Source organism: Benincasa hispida, chromosome 2 (genome assembly GCF_027475165.1).
Source record: "Benincasa hispida cultivar pf3 chromosome 2, pf3_genome.v1.1, whole genome shotgun sequence".
NCBI lineage: Eukaryota > Viridiplantae > Streptophyta > Magnoliopsida > Cucurbitales > Cucurbitaceae > Benincasa > Benincasa hispida.
In genome coordinates, this window is record NC_143479.1 from 58,639,661 (window position 1) to 58,662,636 (window position 22,976).

At 27.2% G+C, this 22,976-nt stretch overlaps 1 protein-coding gene across 1 annotated transcript; it reads left to right on the plus strand.

Moving 5' to 3' along the window:
• The first annotated feature begins 13,990 nt into the window (after positions 1-13,990).
• On the plus strand, positions 13,991-16,944 carry LOC120071717 (cytokinin dehydrogenase 3-like). The gene is made up of 5 exons (XM_039024099.2): positions 13,991-14,629; positions 15,093-15,220; positions 15,334-15,624; positions 16,115-16,383; positions 16,472-16,944. The coding sequence occupies exons 1-5, from the start codon at positions 14,047-14,049 to the stop codon at positions 16,761-16,763; spliced, it is 1,563 nt and encodes a 520-aa protein (XP_038880027.2). The 5' UTR covers positions 13,991-14,046; the 3' UTR covers positions 16,764-16,944.
• The last annotated feature ends 6,032 nt before the right edge of the window (positions 16,945-22,976 follow it).

Consider the following 22,976-nt stretch of genomic DNA (forward strand, 5'->3'; position numbering starts at 1 on the left):
TTTTTTTTTTTTTTTTACCTACAAAATTTTCTATTTTCTTCTTTGATATATCCTTTCCTTTCTAATGAAAAAAATTTACCTCTCTTTTTATTTTTCCACTGCCTGCCAAAAATTTTCTTTTCTTTTCTTTTGGGCCAAAACATTTTACACATGGGTTTATCAAATTTAAATTAGGCCTAATGATAGAAAGTTAGGTGTTGTTAATTTTATCATTTCTAAGCATATTTATAATTTGATCGTCCGTGTCGATGCAATCATTCATTTTAGTTATTCCAGGTCTCTTATATCTGAGGACATTGTTAAAGAGTTATGCGGGAGTATTTCTTGTTCTTAATGACGATCTCGTTGGTTGTTAGTTTTGGTTAGTGAAGTTATTTTTTAAAATAAAAAAAAAATATAAAGTTGGCAATCATGGACCTTTCATCCATATAAAAGTTGAGCCTCCATTCGATATAACAATTTATTTTTTGAAAATGTAGTTTTTCAAACATTACTTTCACTCATAAGTTTCTATGTTTTTGTTATCCACTTTCGGTTAATGTTTTAAAAAACCAAACTAATTAATCTAATAAAATTAGGAATCTAAGTTAATAAAAATTTTCAATCAAGTGAAAGAAAGAATAATGATGAATGATAGAGGTTTGTTGTTCAACGTCGTAATATAATATATTACATAACTTTTTCCATGTACTTTGGACAACAATATATATATTTTCTTTTTCAAAAAGAAAAATCAACTTTTGCTCCCTTTTGATCTGTCCTATCAAAACCTTCTTCATTGGCAAAGTATTTTAGGCCCCTCCCTCTTTCCAAATTCAATCACCATATCTCATCACCATCTCTCCAAATCTTGCTCTTCCACTTAAAATAACAATATGACCCTTCTCTTCTTTTTTTTTTCCCATCTCCTTTTTCTTTTCTTTTTCTATTTTTAATTTTAGATGTTCAAATTCTCCCATTAGATTAATTCTCTCTCAATTACATTAGAATACGAGATGTTTAGACATATTTGGTAAACACAATTTAAAAACAAGGCGTCCAATAAAAATATATCAATTGTATTTCATATTTTCAATTATATTCAAAAAAAAAAATTGTGTGTTTGATAATATATTTATTAACTATAAAACTAACTATAGTTACTCAAATACTAGGTTGTATACAAACTATTATTAATTAATTTATAAACTTGGTTTAACCTATATTAAAATTTTGTCTAATTATTATTATTATGTAATATCATATAATAAATATTTTAATTTAACCAAAACATTTGAGTTTGTAACATGAAATACAATAATTTTATATTTTCTAATATAATTCTTCATTTTAATAATTTCAAATTCAAAATCTAAATACACTGAATCCAAACTACCTACTTCCAAACAAACCCTCAATTTCTAGATTAATCTCACGAGACATGTCCACAGAAGAGGAGAGGATGGAAGGGTTATATATAATTGTAGGCTCTTGTAGATGTAGGTAGATTTTTTTTTTTTTTTTTTTTTTAATAATTTTTGTGTTAAAAAATAAAAGAAATTGAGAAGAGGGGGAATAGGGGTCCATTTTGATTTGAAATTATGTTAAAATTAGGGTTTTATTTATTTATTTATTTTCCCCCGTCGTTCTCAAATCACTCTGATTTTGAAGCACCCCATTGTACATACAGGGCCCATAAAAGTAAGCCAAGTTGCTTCACGTGGGCTCCTTTGGCTCCTTTGGCTCCATCATTACTTGCACACACTATGTTTCAAATTTCCCAATTCCCTTCTACACTCCTCTTTTTGACCTTTTGTTTTCTTCTTCCTTCCTATCTCGTCCTCCTACCCCACCACACTCTTTACCATATCGTTAATAAACGACTTTGATTCTAAGAATATTATCTTTTTAATCTCTTTCTTTTCAATTCTACGTCCATTTAGTGAAAATAAACGAACCACTCTCGAAAACTACATACATTTACTTTCAGAATCTTCAGAAAATACTCCTACTCATCCCTAATTTATAAAAATATATATGTTTGGTCACTATCAATTTTCAACGGTAGATTTAAAGTCGTTAGAGCAATTCTTTTCTCTTTTATTTTAGTTAATTATATGTTGTTTTGAATTTTAAAAAATAATAGTCTCGAACACAATTGTCGTTGAGTAAGTTTTCGTTGTTTTTATTTAAACAATAACATATCATGTTTATAGTACGAAGTTTATATTAGGTATGAAAATATTTCCATTATACTAAAAATATCAAATTAATGGATTGTGGTAAATTTTATTATTTCAAAGGTTTAAACCCTCTCTTTCACTTAGACTTTAAAATTTGTACAAGATCGGCCAACAAAAGGTGTGGTATCATATTAAATCATAAATAAGCTGAAAAGCTTAAGTTGAGTGGTTTTAATAAATATGACTATTTCAGTGGAGTAAATTATTTATTTATTTGCAAATAAGTGAAAAATATAGCAAAAAAAGAGACACAAATTCATAGTCATTAGAAAATGGTAGGTGAGAAAGAGGATCGTCAAATTTATAAAAGTTTATTATTATATGATCTTACTTCATTACACATATATAAAGTACCATATAAACACATGCTCAAAATGGAAAAGTAATCTTTTTTTTTTTCTTTTGAGAGAAGAAAAGTAATTAGTCTTTTTTTCCCTTAATTAGCAATCAACATATGAAAGTTGATTTTACATACACATAAGTATTTTGGTTTCTAATATTATAGTAAAATAATAACATTGTATCATAATTTTTTTTTTTTTAAAAAAAGGTAAATAATAACATTTATATAATGAAAATTAGAAACTATTTTTTGGATGGGTTGAAATTGAAAAATATTGAAACGCAATTCTTTGAGTAAGATTGACAACCTATTTGTATACTTTTCAAAACTTACAAAATCTGATGTAGATTTTGTAAATTTTGGCCACATCTCCAACATTATATGCGTTAGTGAGAAGTGTTTGTTTTTTATTAGATGATATGATATTAAGTTATATTTATCCATCGGTTTAATTTTTTAGTCAATCGATGAATTTTTTTTTATGATTTAAAATAATATCAGAAAAATCAGCTTTCTTAAAATCTCATTTAAGATATTTAATTTTTTGGCTACAATTTTAAAATTAATTGAAGCTACATGCATAGTGAAATATTGAAAATAAATTTAAGGGAAAAAAAAAGAAATTGGAAATGCAATGGAACAGCTCAACAAAAGCGTGAACTTTAAAGTTAAACAGTGCTCTCTTTGTCCTCTCTTTGTCCACACGAGTGGCCTCCCACGTGTGACTCATAAAACCCCTCAAGTGACGTAATTTGTCTTTTTCTTTTTCTTTTTTTTTTTCTTCCTTTTATTTTTCCCAATATTCAAGTTAAAATTCAAAAGTTATTATTTTTTCAAAAGAAAATAGTATTCCACAAATAAAGTGATAAATATCTAGAAGTTTCAAATTTGTGTCGTTTGATAAGTTTTGAAAATTTTTCTAGAACTCAATTCATGATGGTTCTAATCTAACTATAAACAACGATCAATATTTAGATCTGATTATAGATGAAAAACCACGACTTAAGAGACATTAAAATTACTTGGAATTTAGATTATAATCTATAAAGAGATGTGATTTGTGGTTCATCTCAATTACGCTATTCAGATCAAAATGAGTAGACCTTACTATCAGATGAGGAATAGAAGACTAAAGAGACATGGTATTTTGAGACCATAACCTATATTTATATGTTGATCCTAAGGTTCCTATAATTTCCTAGAACCAACGTCTTGGTCTCTGTTCAACCGATCACACTTCTATATGAAATTTATGGATCCATAATTAAAATCACACAATATGCTCACTAAATAGCTAAGATGTAATTGCAAATTAATTTGTTACTCACATGAATTAATTATTAAGTTAATTACGATATCTTGGATTTAAAAAGTGTCTAATATATCTCTGTCATATTAATTTTTTAAATTAAAAATAACTAAAATGTTAATTTGAAGTTGAATTTAACCAAGTAAATACAAAATTCAAAATTGAGAGTTCCTAATTACTAATTTGTGTAATTAATCACACACTTAATAAGTTCAAGAGCTATTGATATACTATATTTGACCCAAGCTGGAAAAAAAATTAAAGTGGGTAGATTTGGAGAAAGATTCTTTTTCTTTTTCATTTTTTTTTTTAAATGTATACAACCCTTATGTGTAGGTTGGTGAGATGGTATATTAATTAGCATGAAACCAAACACATGAATTATAATTCATTATGGGACAAAGAGTTTTAATTTTGAGATTTCATACTTCAATATCATATAGTACATAGTATCACTACTTATATTAAGCTCAAATGAACCTTAATTAACATATATAAGAGCGTTTATATTTATTGTTAAAAAAATCAATTTATAACTTTAATTAGTTTTTTAAGTACAACAATTGCAATGATAGAGGATCGAACTTTCGACTTCTATAAAAGAAAGTTATGTCAATTATCGTTGAGTTAAACTTACTTTGACTATAAGGTTATTGGTTTAAAATTTAGTAAATGGCAATTTTTATTCTTAGGGATAACAATTCTCCACATATCTCTATACTAGTACGATATTGTCCACTTTAAATATAAATTTCATGAATTTGTCCTCACTTATATATCATTAATATTTCTCTATATCTAACCAATATGGGTTTTTTGAGCATCGCTATTTTGAGCGTTGCAATGCTCTAGGAAGTCTTCTTTTAGCTCATTTTATTAGGGGACGACGAAACTCCAGATATATCTACTTTGGGCATAACCTCGGATGACTTTTGTTTTTTTTCCACCCAAAAGACCTCATTCCATTGGAGATAGTTGTCCTCCTTTATAACTAATGTGTGACTTTGATCGCATTCCCGAAAATCCTCTCCTCGAATAGAGGACCATCAAACATTCCTTCAAATATCGTCTGAAGGCTCAACCACAGATGGATATTCTGACCATGACTATATCTTATGAGGCTCCCATTTCTTTGTTTGTCACATGAGGATTCCACTAAAGAGCATGACTCTGATAACAATTTGTTTGGGATGATAGAACTCCAGATATCTCCACAATGGTATGATTTTATCCACTTTAAGCATAACCCTCATGGCTTTGTTTTTTGTTTCACCCATAAGGCCTCATTCGGTTGAAGATCATAGTTGTCATCCTTTAAAAACCTATGGTCATCCCTTTATTTAACTAATGTGAGACTGTGTTCGCATTCTCAACACATTTCTCTCTCTCTTCATGCATTAAGTTCAATTACCCAGTTTCTACAAAATCAACAAATGAAATCATCAAAATAATGCACATTTATTGAAGAAAACACTCTAAGAAAGCAATTTTCGAGTGCTTTTCAGCAACACTCCTCTTGAACTAGGAACTACCAAAGTCTCTCCTGAAATAGTCATTTCTGTGTATTATTCTCAAGCATATCACTTTTAACCAGACCACTCTTCATTAAAGCATTTTGATAGAGTCACGTCTACCACAAATTACAATGACTATATTATTGAGGCACATCGAAATCATTAAGTATAAGAGAAATGACTTGATCTACCTAACATTATCCATATGTTAAATACCGGAAGAGTTTATAGCATAAATTAAATCAGTAAAAAGAAAAAGAAAAGGGTGACGTACGATTCAATATATTCTGTTTGATGATGTAAAAAGTATATGATATATTCTCAAATATACTTTTTGGTATGTTCCAAACAGCTCTAAAGAATCGTAGTGTAGTGTCCAATAATTGGAACTTTTCCTCGTGTGTGGTGCAAAAGGAAATTATCAGTAGGAAGAGGAAATATTAAATCTCAACCGTTCATTATCTCATACATGGAATGGAATAATATAGTTTTTTTTTCTTTCAAGAGAGAATAATGGAAAACAGCTAAATAAAAATGGAGGAAAATAAATTATTATTTTAATTAGTGTGTGAGAAAATTATTATTGTCTTCTTTTTAATATACTTCTTCTAACGTTTCATTGTACTCTTGACCTCATTAGATCTCTAAGGTCAAGAATTTTTGGTGGTCGATTGGAATCTTGACCTAAATTTGTATCAAATTAGATATCTATTATTTTAAAAGTATTCAACTTTAAAACGTACCTGATGAATCTTAAAAACTTTTGATTTTGTATCTAAAAAGTCTCTAAATTTTTTATATTTTATGTCTAAAAGATAGTTGCTCATATATTTAACGATATTTATTAAAATTTATGAATTTATTAAACAAAAATATTGGAAGTTCAAAGGCTTATTTGCATTGCTTTATAAAATTCAATGTTTATTTACTTGAGAAATTAAAAAGATAGGATGTGTTTAAATGATAAATATAGTATGATAGTGTGGTTGAGGGAAGGATACAATAATAAGACATATATAGGCATTTATATCAGATTACTTTTTTTTCCCAAAAAAAAAAAACCCTTATTTTATAATTGGATTTAATTATATCTCTAAATTTTGAAATACTTTATTTTAATTTTAAAATTTGAAATTTATTTCAAAATAACCATTATAGACTTTTTTCGTTAAATTTATTGACAAAAAAGTTTGTCTTTACTTATGTAAACTAATCTAAACTCATACATGAAAAAAAAATACATAAACACGACATATCTGTAAACTATCTATTGTCATTTTTCTCTTTTCAACTTCATCGTCCCAATTTTTATTATTTCATTTATGATTTTTTCACTAGCCCTAACTCCTAAGCTTACTTCTCATATGTGTTCAGATTTGTTAATTTAAGCAACAATTAAATATACACAAAAAAAATTTGTCCATGACTTTAAGGAACAAAAGTCATCAATGATTGTTTTGAAGAAAAAAAAAACTAATCAAACTTTAGGGGTTGAATTGAAACATTTCAAAGTTCAAGGGTAGAACTGAAATCAATTCCTTAAATCATGAATATTTTTTAAAAAATATTTAGCTATGTTGTTGGAATGCCTTAAATATGATATTTGACGCTTCTAATTATTTAAGGTATATTCATATTTATGTTATTTGTATTATTTACGATTTTGACCTTAGAGTTTAGAGAAATGTACGATATAAACTCTCTAATCCTAGAGACGCATGTGAACTATTCTCTCCAATTAATAATAAACATTCTCCCTCTATTTCTAGAAGTAGCTAAATCATTATTAGCGAATTACATACAGTGTTAGATTCTTCATTGCTTATACTTTTTGTATTTATCTTTATTTCTCGATTACATAACATGTATATTATAATATCATAAAAGGTATATATTATATATAAAATTAGGATGGAAAATTGTATGAGCACGTGATAAGGTTTATTTTGGTTGGTCGGATCCCCATAAAGATTTGAGAGTATCTTTACATATTTAGTCCCCCCCCCATGACTTATCCATCTCTTCTTTTTTATATTGATTTTTATGCACTCAAAGGTTTTTTTTTTCCTGCCCAACTTTTCTCTTCTTTTCTCTCTCTTTGGGAGAGGAAAAGAGAGGGGGGAAGGCTTCTCTCGAGTACAATTGTCTATCACTTCGTTAGGCACACAACCAAACTATCACTATTTGTGCATGTGCCAAGAATGTACCTTTACTTTACTTGTTTATATATATATATATATATTTCGGAGAGTGGAATAACCCGATCGATTAAATCAGTTGGTAGAAGAGAGAATAATCGATTAGGGTTTGTCTATAGTTGAAATTTGTGTAGGAAAAGACTTGTTTGGAACGACTTTCTTTAAGTACATAAATACCGATTAGTATACACTAGAAAAAATCATTCTCCAAATAAGTCCTAAAGTATTAGTAATCATAGTCCGATTTGTTGAGTTGGGATGAAAGTAACCGCCAAATTGAGTTTAATTTTATAAATTAATTTTAATTTAAAAGAGAAAGGAATTGAGCCTAGAAATACTTAATACTATATTTATTAATGTTTTTATATCTTTTTTAACTTATAATTATGCATTTTAAAATTTGCAAAATTTAGATTTCTATAAAATAAAGCCTTAATAATTCAATCCAAATTACATAAATTGAGTTGGGTTGGGTTGATTAGATTCTTTGAATTACCGAATCTTTGAACAATACCCTTAACTATACCCAATTAATCAAGTTTATCAAATAATCAATAAAATCTATATATATACAACCCTGAATTTGTTAGACATAAACCTTTTCGGTTCTTAGGTTTTAGGTCTTGTTTCTATTTGGTCCTTAGATTTCAAAATGTTACACATTTAGGTCATGTTTGATAATCATTTTGTTTTTAGTTTTTAATTTTTTAAAATTAAATCTATAAACACATTCCACATATAACTTTCTTGCTTTGTAATCTACTTTTTATCTATGTTTTAAAAAATCAAGTCAAAATTTGAAAACTTAAAAAAAGTAGTTTTTAAAAATTTGTTTTTGTTTTTTAAATTTGACTAAGATTTCAACTATTGTACTTAAGAAAGATGGCAATTATGGTAAAAATGAGAGAAAATAGGCTTACTTTTCAAAAACCAAAAATAAAAAATAAAATTATTACCAAACGGAAACTTAGTTTTCAAATTTTAGCTTGATTTTAAAAAACGTGGTTGTAAAGTATATAAAAAACAATAAATCTAGATGTGTAAGCGATGTTCGTAGGCTTAATTTTTAAAAACAAAAAACAAAAAACAAAATAGTTACCATAAAGGACCTTAATCATTAAGTTTTGATTTTAATTAGTCTCTAGGTTTCAAAATATTACAATTTTACTCTTAAGATTTGAGTTTTGTTTCAAATTGATATCTAGGTTCCAAGATTTACACTTTCAATCTTGATTTTTTATTAAATAATCACTTTTAGTCATTGATATTACGTTAATATCTATTAATTAATTAAAAATAATTATGAAGTGAAATTTCAAATTTAATTTCAATATGACGAATAGTAGCGAAACTTGAGTAATTATAATTCTTTTAATCATTAATACTAGCGATGAAAGGTGAGTATATAGCGAAAAATTGAGATTAGAAGTGTAAATTTTAAAACTTTGGAGACAAGATATAGAAACGAAACTCAAATCTCAAAAGTATAATTGTAATATTTTGAAATCTATAGACTAAATTGGAACCAAAATCAAAACTTATAGACTAGGACCTCGTTCGGTAATCATTATATTTTTTGGTTTTTGGTTTTTGAAAATTAAGTCTGTTTTCTCCTCATTTCTTATAATGATATGCATCTTTCTTGAGTATAAATGGTTGAATTCTTAGTCAAATTCCAAAAATAAAAACAAGTTTTAAAAAGCTATTTTTTTAGTTTTCAAATTGTGGCTTGATCGTTTAAACCATTGGTAAAACGTAAATAACAAATTAAGAAATTTGGAGAAGGAAGAAGTGTCTATAGACTTAATTTTAAAATATAAAAACAAAAAATCAAATGATTACTAATCAAGACCTAAATGTATAATATTTTAAAATTTAGAGATGAAATAGAAACTAGATTCAAAATTTAAGAATCAAATTTTTTTTTTTCCGTCAATAATATTTAGGAAATAGACATCTCTATAGAAAACCATACCACACATTATTATTCCATTGCATGGCATGTGAAGAAACATAAAACCCAAAAGAAAATATTAATATAATAAAATAATGTTGTGTTTGTGTGTGTATATATATATATAATTAAGTCACTTTAGTTCATGTAGAATTCCTTTTAAATGATATATAGTACTAAATGTTTGTAAAATAATAATAATATAATAACAATAATAATAAATGTAAAGTTAGTTGATAATAGTTGATTGTGATTGTGTTGTGTAATTCACTGACAGAATGGGACTGACAGCCCCAATTTGTCCCAAATATAAGATAACATTAGTCCCTACAAAAATATATAATAAAATAATCATAAGTTACTTTTAAAAAAAATTATTTATGTAATTTTTTAATGGTTATGGGGTGATTTGTGTCATCACTCAAAATATAGGGGGCAATTGGACTTAGATCCAATTAAATAAAATTTCTTTAGTCCCATTTTAGCCCCCTAAAGATCCAACAATTCACAAAAACATTCTCAAGTTTCTCCCTCTTTTTACATTGTACACATCCATAATATTCATTTTATAATTTTTTCATTAAAAATTTTTAATAGTAATAATAATAATCTTTTCTTTTTTATTTACTATTATGACATAAAGTAAGTAATTAAAAATATGTAAAAGTAAAAGGGTTAGAGAGAGAATAACAGATGTTTCTTTTTTTATATTATTTTTTTAATTGAAATTGGAAAATTCCTTCTAAATATTAAAAGGGAAATCTCAAAGATTCTTTTGATCATTACCCAATGGTGACCAACTCCACCCTAGCTTTCACACTTAATTTTTTTCTTTGAGACTTTCAAATCTTTTTTTATTCCCCATATTTGGACCAATTTATGGTCCTTAGTTTTGAAATTTTCAAATTTGTCCTTATAATTGTAGGCCTTATCTTAATTTGGTTCTCATAATTTGATCTATTTTTTTTAACACTATTACAAATTAGTACTATATTAAATAGTTGACACATTTATAATTTACCAATAAATAGATGAAAATGATTTGAATGGTAGAACTTTTTCTTGAAAATGCACAATTAAGGTTCATTAAGCTATGTTCATTTGTAATTTTGAAATTTTAGTGATGAAATTGAAATCTCAGTAGAAATAATAGTAATATTTTTTTTTGTTAAAAATATCATTTTGTAAATCTCTGTATTTTAGGGAGTACTCAATTTTAGTCCACGTATTTTCAATACATCCATATTGAGTCATTCAGAAAGTTATTTTTTTTTTATCAAAATTGGTAAAATAGTAATAATACGAAAGTACAACTATATGAATATCTTTCAAATTTTAATATTGGAAAGGACTCATATATAATAAAAAGTTAGGAATTAAATCATTGATCAAAAGTAGAGAAACTAAAATCGAACTAATTTCAGAATATAAAAACCAAAATGATATTTTAACATAAATTTTTAATTTATTAAAAATGATTATAAAATGATTCATTAACTAATTGAGGTATATTTATAAAAGGAAAATTTTTATCAAAAGAAGAAATGTCAAACTATTTACAGAACTAAGAAAAGAAACACTGATACACATCAATAGACTTCTATCCACATCTATCAATGATAGAAACTAATAGAAATCTAAAATGAGTCTATAAGCGTCTATCAGTTATAGAAATGATTAAATCTTACTATTTTGGGTAAATAATTTCTCTTATTTTTCTATTTTTTAAAATTTTCCTTATAAAATCTAAATTAATACTAAAATCTTTAGACTAAAAAAAGTATTGAAAATGGTTGGAATTTAAAGAGTATTTTACTTTAATCTTAAAACTCCCCTAAAAAAGTATTGAAAATGGTAGGAAATTTAAAGAATATTTTTAGGGTATTGGGAGATTCGGTGTAATGGAGTTTGAGCAAACTAGACTGATGTTGACCGTTTTTGAAAATTCAACGGTGGTGATTGGCTAAAGTGGACCCTACCTTGTTCCTCGAATCTCCTTTACCACATGCATATTTTTTTTACCAAAAAATAAAAAATTTTCATTTTGGTCCTCCATTGTTAGTTTATTTATTGTACACTTTTCTTAATAAATAAAAAAAGTTTAATTCTTTTTTAATTTTGAAAACATATTTGTATATTGCATTTTCTTACTTCATAATTACTTTATAACCAAAAGAGCTACAGACTATTGGGTCCGTGACATACAAAATTTGGTCGAGCCCCTGTGACGTATTAAATAAATTTCTATTATTTCAAAGAAAAGTAATTTTAAAAACATACTCATACGGTGCATTTTCTTACGCTCCAATTATTATTCGATTAAAATGTTATATTGTTTTTTATTACTTTGTTTCCATTCCATTTTAGTAGTCTTTGCATTTTTAATCATCCAAATTTAGTTTCTATATTTTTCATAAATTTTAGATTTAGTCCACGTCATACTTTCAAATAAATCTTATCTTTTTTAGAACAAAAAATCTCTTGATTGTTAACATATTTGTATGTCAGTTGAGTTATGTCTACTTTAATAATAAATCATAAATGTAATCCTCCAAATTATCAAAACTAATTAAATAATAATATTAATTTCCATGCAAGAGAAAACATTATGGCATACATTTCCAAAATTTATAAGGAAAATACTTATAGCGAGTGAAAACTTCTAAAAAAATCAATAAACTAACAATATGGTCAATTTTCAAGATTTGTTGAAAATATAGAGATTTAGATGAAATAAAATCTAAAGTATAGAGACGAAATGCATATTTTAACGTTATTATAATTATCGAATTAATTTTGATGAGAACTAAATTTAATTAAATGACTAGTTCAAGATTTATACAAGTGGGGATTAAAATGAAATTAATTTTAAAGTATAATAATTAAAATAATATATTTTTTTAATTAAAAAAATTAAATAACACCTAAAATCCTTGCCTACGTCGTTTTCCTAATCAACCTAATCCTATCAAAGTTTTATCTCAATTTTCATCTAAAAATATACATTTCTTCCTAAAGCTTTTATTACCCATATTTCATAATTACTCTTTTGGGAAAAAAAGAATCAAAAGAGACGTGCCAATTAGTCAAAAAGATATTCTTTTTTTTTTTTCTCTCTCAAACAAAAAAGATAAAATAAATTTCATGTTCCTCTAATAACGTATATGATATATCCACATATATAAAATATATAAAACTTTATTTTGAGTGCTGAATATATTAATATCTATATATCCACATTTCTATCAAAAATCCATTAAACATAAAATAAAATGATACCGATGTAAATATGATATAAAATTATAAGTACTTTTAACGTATTTAAATAATGTAAAATGTTTATATATTAATCTAAATATTTTTTCTTTTCAAGATATTTTTCCCGACATCGATATTTTATTGATATTTATTCATCGATATTTTTATAAAATTATTGACATTATAAACCTTACTTGTGAGATAGTTTATACTTTTTTAATTATAGTACTATATATGTAATAGACCTAAATGAAATTTGAAACTACTACCTCAAAGAAAAAGAATACATGTCAATTATCACTTAACTATACTCACATTGTTACATTTGACATGATAGTTAATATCTTATCTACCATGCTCGAAATTCTAAAGCATTTTAAAAAATAATAAATATATTGTATATTATCAATCTCGAAGTCAGAGATTTGATTATTCCACCTATATGGTAAAAAGAAAATATCTAAAAAAAATGTAAAATTGGAAAAAAAAAAATAACGAAATAATAGAATCATTGGTTAAATTGCAAATTTGGTCCCTATGGTTTAGAAAAAAGTTGAATTTTATCCCAATAATTTTAAAAATTATAATTTAGACCTTGTAGTTTGATAACATCTTATAAATAGTTCATATGGTTTAATAAAAGGTTAGATTATAAAAAATACCCTTGAACTTTGAAATATGTTTCAAAAATACCCTTTACTTTCAAAAGTTACAATATTATCCTTGAAATTTTATACGTTTCAAAAATACCCTTAGAGTAGAAATTTGTTAGAATTTGGACGGAAATTAAGATGTGAAATAGTGTAGTAAGTGACATAGAACGAAAATTTGAATCATGACATTGTTTTAGGTCATCCCCACACAGTTTTAAATCTCGATTTTTATTTGAAATGCTAAATAATTTATATTTCAAGGGTTATTTTGAAACGCTTATGAAAGTTGAGGGTAATATTGCAACTTTTGAAAATATATGAGTATTTTTTAAACAAAAAGAAAAGTTCAAGGGTATTTATTATACTTTAGCCTTAATAAAATTACATAGACTAAATTCTTATGATAAACCATAAGAACTAAAATCTAAGATTCTCCAAATAAGAGGGACCAGGTATCCGATTTAACTTAAATAATAATAATATTATGAGTGTTGAGGTACCCAAAATCTTTGCCTATAAATACTAGTGTGATGGTTTCACTTTTCTCTTGCCAACTCAAAATTACAATTCCTCTCTCTCTCTTCTCTCTAAAAAAATGGCTATCAACTTTCCCATTCCAGCTTATTTCATAGACATGGTTTTCATTAACCGCCTCAAATCCTTCATAACCAAATCCTTTTTCCCCCACCACATCACCGCCAATCTCCGCCACGACGCCACCGCCCTCACTTCCGCCGCCATCGACTTCGGTCACATGGTTACTATCCCACCCGCCGCCGTCCTTTTCCCCTCCTCCGTAAACGACGTCGTTACCTTAGTCAAACTCGCAAACTCCCGTCCCGTTCCCTTCAACATCGCCGCCAAAGGCTGCGGCCACTCCGTCCACGGTCAGGCAATGGCCGGAAATGGGGTCGTTGTTGAGATGACTTCCTTGAATAATCCCTCTCGAATCTCTATCTCCGGTAGTGAATCCACCGGATTCTTTGCCGACGTCGGCGGTGAACAACTCTGGATTGATATACTTAACGCCACTCTTGAACGTGGACTTGCACCGCGGTCGTGGACGGATTATCTTTACCTTACCGTCGGCGGGACGTTGTCGAATGCCGGTATTAGCGGTCAGACGTTTCGTTATGGCCCACAGATTTGTAATGTCATCGAACTCGACGTCGTTACAGGTACTTTATTAAATTACCACTCAACTCAAAAGTTTTTCAACATCATTTCATAATAATTTTTGAAAATAAATCTTAGACTCCACTAATTGGTTAATATTTCATTACTTATCAAATTCTTCTTACTTTTTCTAAATATTTTTATATTTTTTCCCATTTTGTGTATGATTGAAATGAAATTGTACAAAGATAAATCCAATTCTCAAATATATTACTCCATTTTAAATTTTTTAAAAACTACCTTTTATTTTTAGTTTTCAAAACTTTTAAAAATAACATGCACCCATTTTTTAAAATTGCCACGTAGCAAATTTTAGACCCATTTTGGTTGCTCTTTAAAATATATACCTAACAAAATTAAGGGTTTAATTTTTTTTTTAAAAAAACTAACTAATATCTGAATTTAAATTTGTTTTTGCATGGTTTTATTTTATATATATATATATATATATATATATATATATAGGGAAAGGAGATCTTGTAAGCTGTTCAGCAGAAAAGAACAAGGAACTCTTCAATTCAGTCCTTGGTGGTTTAGGCCAATTTGGAATCATAGTTCGAGCTAGGATTCCCTTATTCCCAGCTCCAAACAGGGTACATTTTTTTTTTTTTTAATAAAAATTTATACTCACCCATCACCAAAATTACCAAAATTAATAATAATAATTATTATATTCTTAATTAATTTTTTATTTGGGTTATTTTAGGTTAAGTGGGTTAGAATGCTGTACAGCAATTTTAATGAGTTTCTGAAGGATCAAGAAAAATTAATCTCAATAAATAATAATGATAATAATGGAAGCAAACAAAAGGGTGGATTGAACTATTTGGAGGGTTTGCTTCTAATGCATGATGGTCCCCCAGACAATTGGAGATCTTCTTTTTTTCCATCTTCTCATCACTCTACAATCATCTCTTTGGTTAATCAACACTCCATTATATACTGCCTAGAAGTTGCCATGTATTACGACGATCGCTCTCGACATACCCTCGACAAGGTACATTCTCAATCATCGTCCTCATCGATTGTGTCTATTTTTAACCTACCTATCTAGCTAAAGACATCCTGTTTCAATTTTCTTTTTATAAACACACCTACTATCACTTCAACTTATGAGGTATCTATCACAGTTTTTTAAAAATAATCCAATATTAAATTGTAAATTTGGACCTTATGATTTAGATAACGTTAAAATTTATCCATATTACTCCCTACTGTTAGAAATTATTTTGTGAGGTTTTATCAAATCATATAGACTAAATTCTAACTTTTAAAACTATAGAGAATAAATTTTTACTTTTTCCACACCATAGGTACCAATTTTGTAATTTAACCTCGAGTTATTTTGAAAAGCCCTAATAGACAGCTCATAAGTTGAAATGGCCTCATGTCTCTTTATAAAAAACGAAATCAAAACAGGATATCTTAGCTACTTATATAGGTTAAATTTTAACTAAACAACTAAATTTTCTTTGTTGTTTGTGTAGGAACTTGACGACTTGTTGGAAGGGTTAGATTTTCTACCCGGATACAAATTCGAGAAAGACGTATCCTACATTGAATTCTTGAATAGGGTTCGAGGTGGGGAGTTGAGCCTCCGATCACAAGGATTATGGGATGTTCCTCATCCATGGTTGAATCTCTTCGTGCCTAAATCTCGTATCGCGGAGTTCGACTCGGGTGTTTTTAAGGATATCGTTCTCAAACGAAAAATTACCAATGGACCTATACTCATCTACCCCATGAATAGGAGCAAGTAATTAAAATTCATTAATTCCCATTATTTTTATTAAATTTAAAATATATGAAATTTATTTATTATATTAATATATATACATGTACAGGTGGGATGATAAAATGTCAGCAGTTATACCAGAAGAAGAAGTATTTTACACAATAGGGTTTTTGAATTCAAGTGGATTTGATGATTGGGAAGCCATGGAAGAACAAAACAAAGAGATTTTAGGGTATTGCAACAGTGCAAATATCAAGATCAAGCAATATCTTCCTCATTACAAAACAAAAGAAGATTGGGAGAAACATTTTGGACACAAATGGAAAATTATTCAAGACAGAAAATTAGAATTTGATCCTAAAATGATTTTGTCTCCTGGACAGAAAATTTTTAATCCTTAAAGTTACTGTTCTTATTATTAGTATTATATTTTGTCTGTCCTTTTTTTTTTTTTTTTTTTTTTTTTTTGGGGTTATTCCTCGTATAGATTTTGTCAACTTTCTTCTGGGTCTAGAAAAAATATTATTGGTGTATTATAATTATGTAATATTTATTCAAATTAGAATTTAAATTTCTGTCTTATCTATCATTGTATTAAATTTTCGTTAACATAACAGTAATCCTATTTTCTTATGGGTTGTGGATGACAATATCATTATAGTGAAATGATAGAGGTAAACAACAAAATGTCACGAATAAATATTTGGTTTAAATCTTATTTTGATTCTTGAACTTTAAATATTTTTCTATTTTGGTCCTTAAACTTTAAAAAAACAATCAATTTAATTTCTAGATTTTTAAAAAGTGTTTATTTTGGTCCATACTATTAAGATTTTGTTAACCCTTTGATGAAATTGCGTCAACATGTTTTTAGTAAAATGAATATGAAGTAAAATGCCAACAACCAATACGCCAAAATACTAAACCACCAAAATCTTAAACGCAAAAATGACTTTTGAATTCCATAGAAAATAGCTTTACTACCTAATTCAAAATTAAAATCTTATATTTTTTTTAGCGTGACTAACTTATTTAGCAGCGTAGTCATCTAAAAATATAAGTTCTCATCATTTTGTTTAGGAGTTAATAGAATTTTAATAGCAATGACTAAAGTAAACACTTTTTAAAAGTTCGGAGACTAAAATAGATATTTTCAAAAGTTTAAAGACTAAAATAGAATAAACTTCAAAGTTTGAGTACCAAAATAGGATTTAAACCTGAATATTTTAACTTGGATAAAAAGTGCAAAAATATTTATTCATGGATTTTTATGAATTTTTTGTTTATAATTTTCTTAGAAATATATATCAATATTGATATTTTATCCTTTTTTTTTTCTTTTTTTTTTTTTTGTAAAATTTAGATCCAAAGATTTTGACGACATCAATATTTTAAATCTGACTTTCATTTGGCATTTAGAACATAATATAGAAGAAAGTTATTTGAACAAGGGCAAACTTTTGTAATTCGTAATTATGAATCTGATTAAGAATATTTTGATTTTAAATAAGTAAATCCATTTTAAGAGATTTTACTAAATGAAATTGATTTATAATCTCAACATAAAAATGAAAAATCTCTGCTTAGAATAAAAGCTTAATGAATGAGTAGGTGATATCCTAACAATTATATTAAAAATATATGTTCTAAACTATGCTCAATTTTGACTTTAGCTATTTTTTTAAGTGCTAAACACATCTTATCTTATAATTAGGCTACATTTGACATTCAGTTAGCTTTGTCAAAAAAACCATTTGAAAACAATCTTAACCATTTTTTATGTTTGGTAAAATATATTTAAATTAAATTTGTTAATTAATATTTTGTTTTCAATTTTATACTTTAAAAAGGAGATTTATTTTATATTTTATCTATTTCTCACCTAATCAAGTATATTTTCCATTTTTCATGAGTTAAATGTATCATTTTTTTTTAAAAAAAAAAATGTATGTTTTTTTTTAAAAAAATAAAGCTATTTTCTTTAATATTTAAAAAATAATCTATAATAAACAAAGTTTATCATTCTAAACAATTATTTAAAATTTTAAATTACAAAAAATTAAAAAATTTGATTAAAGTTCATCTTAGTTATTATATCTAAAATAAGATTTTTTTTATATTTATTTACTAAACACTCTAACCTACTTTTTTAAGTTTAAGCTAAAATTTTGCCAAACACTATTTTACTTCTTTTCACAACTATTTTTTTTTAAAGTACAGTTGCTAGTAATTATTTTAAAAACTACAACAATTTCAAATGTAGCCTTTTATACTTTTCATGCACCTACACTAAAACTTTTATATTTGTAAATATATTTTAATTTAACAATCCCAATGGTCCATATAATTAATAAATATAAAAAACATGTTTATGGTTACTACATTTAACAAAATTCATTAACCTCGTACATCATAAATTACATGGCAAAGAAAAAACAATAATTTTATTTAATTAACTCATAATTTATTTATTTTTTTAATTGGAGTAGAATTGATGTATGAGGTGGCAAAATGAAACATTGTGGTTAGCCTAATTCCCATAACTATTATTGTATTAAAAGTATATAAGTGGGATATAATAATTAATAATAGTAAGTTTAGAAGGCACGTGGGGGGACCTGTCGCCTTATAATTACATTATGGCGACAAAAAAACAGTGCCTTAGATCATGTAATTCACACAATACTAAAAAGTTGATTATTGTTATTTATTATTAAAAAAAAACATGTTTCTTTTTTCTCTTTCTAATTAATATTTATAGGGTCCACACCGTGACCCCTAACCTCAGAATATATATGTAGGAGATTTTTATAAGAAAAATTATTTATATAAAATAGTAAAAGTTTAATAGATTGATAGAGGCTGATCAAGTCTATTAATGATAGAAATTAATAAAAGTCTATCCATTTTTTTTACTATTACCGTAAATAATTTGACATATTTTCTATTTGTGAATTATTATTTATATATATATATATATATATATATATATATATAAACTACAAAATTTAGTACAAAGACATTTGTATTTGTGTTGAATAGATTTTCTACCTTAAATTTTTTTTTAATATGTCTTTAAATTTTTAATTTTCGGTTAAATAAATAAATCTTTGAACTTTAAAAATAAATTAAAGTACTCCTTTTGATCCTTGTATTTTGAATTTCATTTCATTTTAGTCTTTGTTTCTTTAAATGTTCAACTTTAATCTATATATTTTGAATAAATCTTAAAAATAGTCAATATTGTTGTTATTAGTTTTCGTTTTTTTTTTTTTTTTTTTTTTGAAAAAAAAGTTTGTATTAGTATTCACATAGTGTATTTTTTGTATGAAAATTTATTATTGTTATTATTATTATTAAATCAATTTCGATAAAAAAAAAAAGATTTTTGAAGGACTAAAGTTAAGATTTATTGAAAGTATGAAGACTAAATTTAAGACTTGTTGATAGTGCCTGAACTAAATTTAGACAAGTGAAAGTATGCAGATTAAATGGAATAAAACTTAAAACTATAGGGTCTAAAAAGATAGATTATTTCCTTGTTTGGAATTTAAAAAAGTTGACTAATCTATTTGATATAATATTGAAGTATATATATGTCTAATTAGAATCCTAATTAGCCTTCAATTTTCATCCAATAAAACCATGAACTTAAAGACATTCAGAATGTGCAAAAGACTTATTAAGTTTAAAAGCTTATTATTATTGACTTCTTATATATAGTTCAAAATCCAATGAACACAAAATAAAAATTCAAAAACCTAAGTTAAAAAATCATAAACTAAATGGTCAAAATTTTAAAAATCACTACAAGAATTTTGGTTATTCTCAACAAAACTTTTTCCAAAGCAAGAAAAATCATCGGGCGATCTCATTTTCCCCGACGGTAACTAGAGGTATCAGAAGAAAACTCAATCCCGACGAAAAGTTCACTAGCGTTGGGATAACCAATCTATCCTAACGGTCTATAAACCTACCTTGGAGACCTATCCCAATAGTCCCAGGATTGTCGAAAAATGTTTAATTTTTTAAAAATGAGAAAACTGCATTTTAATGTTCTCTCAATGGTCAGAGAAAAATCGCCGGGATAAAGTAACTTAGCCCGACAGTTCAGAACTACCGAGAGGTAGCGAAATAGAACATTAAAAAAAGATATGAAAAATTGTAAAACTATCTTGATGGTCATAGAGACCGTCGAGAGTTTCTACTTGCACTGATAGTGATGCAATTGTCGAACGATGCTTAATTTAGAAAAGAAATTTTTTAGATTTTTTGTCCGCCTATCCCGACGGTTATGGGAACGCCGTCGAGAGAGGTTTAATTAATAAAAAAATTTATGTGAAATTATAAAGTTATCCCAATGGTATTCAAGCGGCCGTCGGGAGTTCATGTTTAAGCCGATGGTATTCGAACGACCGTCGGGATATGCTTATTTAAATAAAAAAAAAATTATGAGAAATTGTAAAGTTATCCCGACGGTATGCAAGAAAACCATCAGGATAATGTTGAGTTTGCTCGACGATATTCAAGCGACCGTCGGGAGTTCGTATTTAAGCTGACAGTATTTGATTGACCCTCGGGATATGAGTATTTATCCCGACGGTTTACCAAATGACTGTAAGAAAAAGTTCGTTAAAAAACCCTCCCCGCTGCCCACAATTTTCTTCTTCCTTCTTCCATTTTTTCTTCTCCTTCGTTCTTTCTTCTCTGGAACAATCGAGATTCTCACTATCCGCTCGCCGTTTGCTCACAGTCCACTCACCGTTCGCTCGCAGGTACATGCTTTTTTCCCCATTTTTTTGTTCTTTTTCATTTTTCATTTTCCTTGTTTACCGAGGGATGTAGATGAATGTGATCATGAATATGACTTTAACGTCGTCGTCCACTTCTCACTGTCCATTTTTTTTCGTTCTCATTCTTTGTTTTTTGTTTTTGTGCTTTTTCTTCCATTTGAATGATGTTTTTTTCTTCTTTAGAGAGGGATGTGGATGAATGTGACTGCTTTATATCAATTGTTTTGCAAGATTTGAAAGATTTAGTATGTTTGTTTGATTTATGAATTTAAAATGTTTTGTAGGAATGATGTAGGTTTATGTATTTTCTCCTCTAAGGAGAGATGTGGTTGAGAGGTGGTTTATGTGAATGAATTTGAATGTGAATAGTTTATGTCAATTATTTTTCAGGATTTGAAGTGTAATTGAGGGGTGGAAATGTGTGATAGAGTCTAATCTCTAGCTTGTGTCACCACTAAATTCGATAGAGTCTTCGATTGGATTAAAAGGGATTATCAATCCTTGAAAGAAAAACGTTATTTTCAAGGATGATTGAAAGAATTCACAAAAAAAAAAAAAAAAAGAAATAAATGAAATGAAATTAGAAGTTGGAAATTGAAACTATGTGTTCCAATATAAGTAATTGTCTAAATCATATAGGTCAATTTATCGCATATATTATTAAGAATGGAAGAGGATGTACAATCATCTTCTAATATGAGTTTGAATTTCGATGAACATCTTAATGATACGGAATAAGCATGTAAATATGTATTTTCTTTTTCATTTCATAACTTATATATTGTTGTATAACATATATATTGTTGTTTGCACATGAACAATGGTAAAGGGGTAAATGAATAATTATGATTAAGTTTAAGTTTGGTTTTGAGTTCTATCTTGAGTTTGATTTGAACTTAAAGGAGGAGTTCGTTTGTTTGAATTCATTAACGTTCTTAGTTGAGTTTTTAATTCTATATTCATTTTGAGATTGGTATATAGTATATTGAGCATTAAACTTATTTAAATTTGTATTTTGTAAGTATCTCGAGATTTATATTGAAGATGATTCTCCCGACAAGCGTAGTTAGTTTGTATAATTGTGTTTTATAGGTAGTTTGTTACCATGTAATGTTATTTTGGAGTTGAGGACTTATGGAGTTATGTATTTCAGACGAATAGTATTATTAAGTTGTTTACTTGACAAACTCTTGAGATTCAAACATGTTTTCTATATATTATTTACTATTGTAAACGTCTATTTGATTTGGACAATTTTTATTTTAGTTTATTTGATATTTGTAAGATTCAAGCAAAAATGACATTGGAAAAACAAAAAACAAAAAACAAAAACAGATATAAAATATAGAAAATAAAGAAAAAAAATTTATGCATTTTTTAGCTTTTCTCGACACTAAGTAACCAACCCTCGACGGTCTAGGGGGTTGGAAAAAGTATAATTACACGCTAAAATAGTTCCAATATAACTTTTGCCCACAGAAGCATCATCGGGATAGCCATTATATCCAGATGGCGAAAATGAGTCGTCAGGATAAGGTAGCTTATCCCACGGTCGTAATTTATAAAGACCATCGGGAGATAAAAATTATCTCGACAGCGCGAAGGCACCGTCGACCTAAACTAATATCTCCCGATGGTGACAATATTAGTTAATGTCGACGGTGACTTCGCACCGTCGGGATAATTTTTATCTCACCACGGTCCTTATAAATTACGACCATTGGGATAAGCTACCTTATCTCGATGGTTTTCTTAGGGTCGGCAAAATACCCCCATCCTCCATCCATTGAAATAACTTTTTTTCCCTATGACACAACTTTT